At 56.8% G+C, this 1,068-nt stretch overlaps 1 protein-coding gene across 1 annotated transcript in view; it reads left to right on the top strand.

Moving 5' to 3' along the window:
• Positions 1–186: 186 nt before the first annotated feature.
• The window catches only part of TraAM80_08379 (uncharacterized protein), a gene marked incomplete at both ends in the record, with an annotated part of 960 nt that continues 78 nt past the window's right edge, over positions 187–1,068 (top strand). The window contains one exon of the mRNA XM_029385131.1: positions 187–1,068. This exon is cut by the window's right edge and continues 78 nt beyond it. Coding sequence (XP_029235166.1) covers positions 187–1,068 — 882 coding nt within the window.

The following is a 1,068-nucleotide window of genomic DNA, read 5'->3' as shown; positions in this document are numbered from 1 at the left end:
GCGTTGCCCACCATTAAATGCTACGTGGCTGCTGGGTGGCGGTGTGTGCGCCGCGGGCAACGGAAAAGCGTGGCTTCTGTTGAGTCCAGCGGTGTGTGCTGCTGTTTCCCTTCTGTACGGTCTCCCCTCCGCCTCTTCTTTGCCGTGCAGATAAGTATACCTGCTTAAGTGACTAAACAGCCTGTGATGATGATGATGCGCCGTTCGCTGGGCGCCCTGTTGGTGCTTGCCGTCTGCTGCTGCTGCTGCTGCTGCTCTCTCGTGACGGCTGCTGTGGCAGAGGTGCCGATGGAAGTTTCGTGTGCAGGCGGTGCTGTGCGTGTGAGGCGTCCCGGTGAAAGCGGGTGGCACACGTGTGTGGCTGACGGCGTGGTGCCGTGCAGGAAGTACGCGGCGGTGTGCAGGCATGCGGCAGGGCAAAATACGGCTGTCACTGCCAACGGCATTGAGTTGGACGAGAACGATGAGCTGTCCAACGAGATAATGCCGCCCATGTCGAGTGGTCATGGCAGATATTCCTATTATTCGGGTGGAAATGAGATCTCCAATCATATTTCGTCTGAGGACCTCACTTCGTGGCGTCATCAAACGGGGAAACAACAAACTGATTTACAGCTTTTTTCCGTTCATTCACCCACTCACGGCTCAAGTCAAAATGCAGTGGAACTACCGCCGACTCCGCATTCGCCTTCTTCGACTACTCCAACGTCGCTTCCTCCGAAGGATAGTGCAGCAGAGATGGACGTGTCGAAGGTTGGGTCCGAAGTTCCTTCTAAAGGAGAACGCTCCGCCTCCGGTGTCAGTGGTGGCCAGAATGGAGTTGGGGCCCCACTCACCAATCTTTCCAAAGAGGGCACTAGCAGTGAGACGACGCCAACTGCTAATGCGCCCTTGCCTTCAGGCCCTGAAGACTCCGGCTCCGAAACCGTCAACGAAAAAAAGAAAGATGCAGATAACGTGACTGGCGGTCAGCTCACGGAGCCTGGGCAACCGAGTGCGTTGACGCAGGAAGAGAGCGCCTCCCAGCAGGAAACGCGGCTGCCAAATGCGGAGGATCAAAGTGAGCCT

The sequence above is a fragment of the Trypanosoma rangeli genome (genome assembly GCF_003719475.1).
Source record: "Trypanosoma rangeli strain AM80 chromosome Unknown Tra_15.4_contig_00407, whole genome shotgun sequence".
Classification (NCBI taxonomy): domain Eukaryota; phylum Euglenozoa; class Kinetoplastea; order Trypanosomatida; family Trypanosomatidae; genus Trypanosoma; species Trypanosoma rangeli.
Note: the sequence above shows the minus strand (reverse complement) of the source record. Positions and strands in the feature narration are given on the sequence as shown.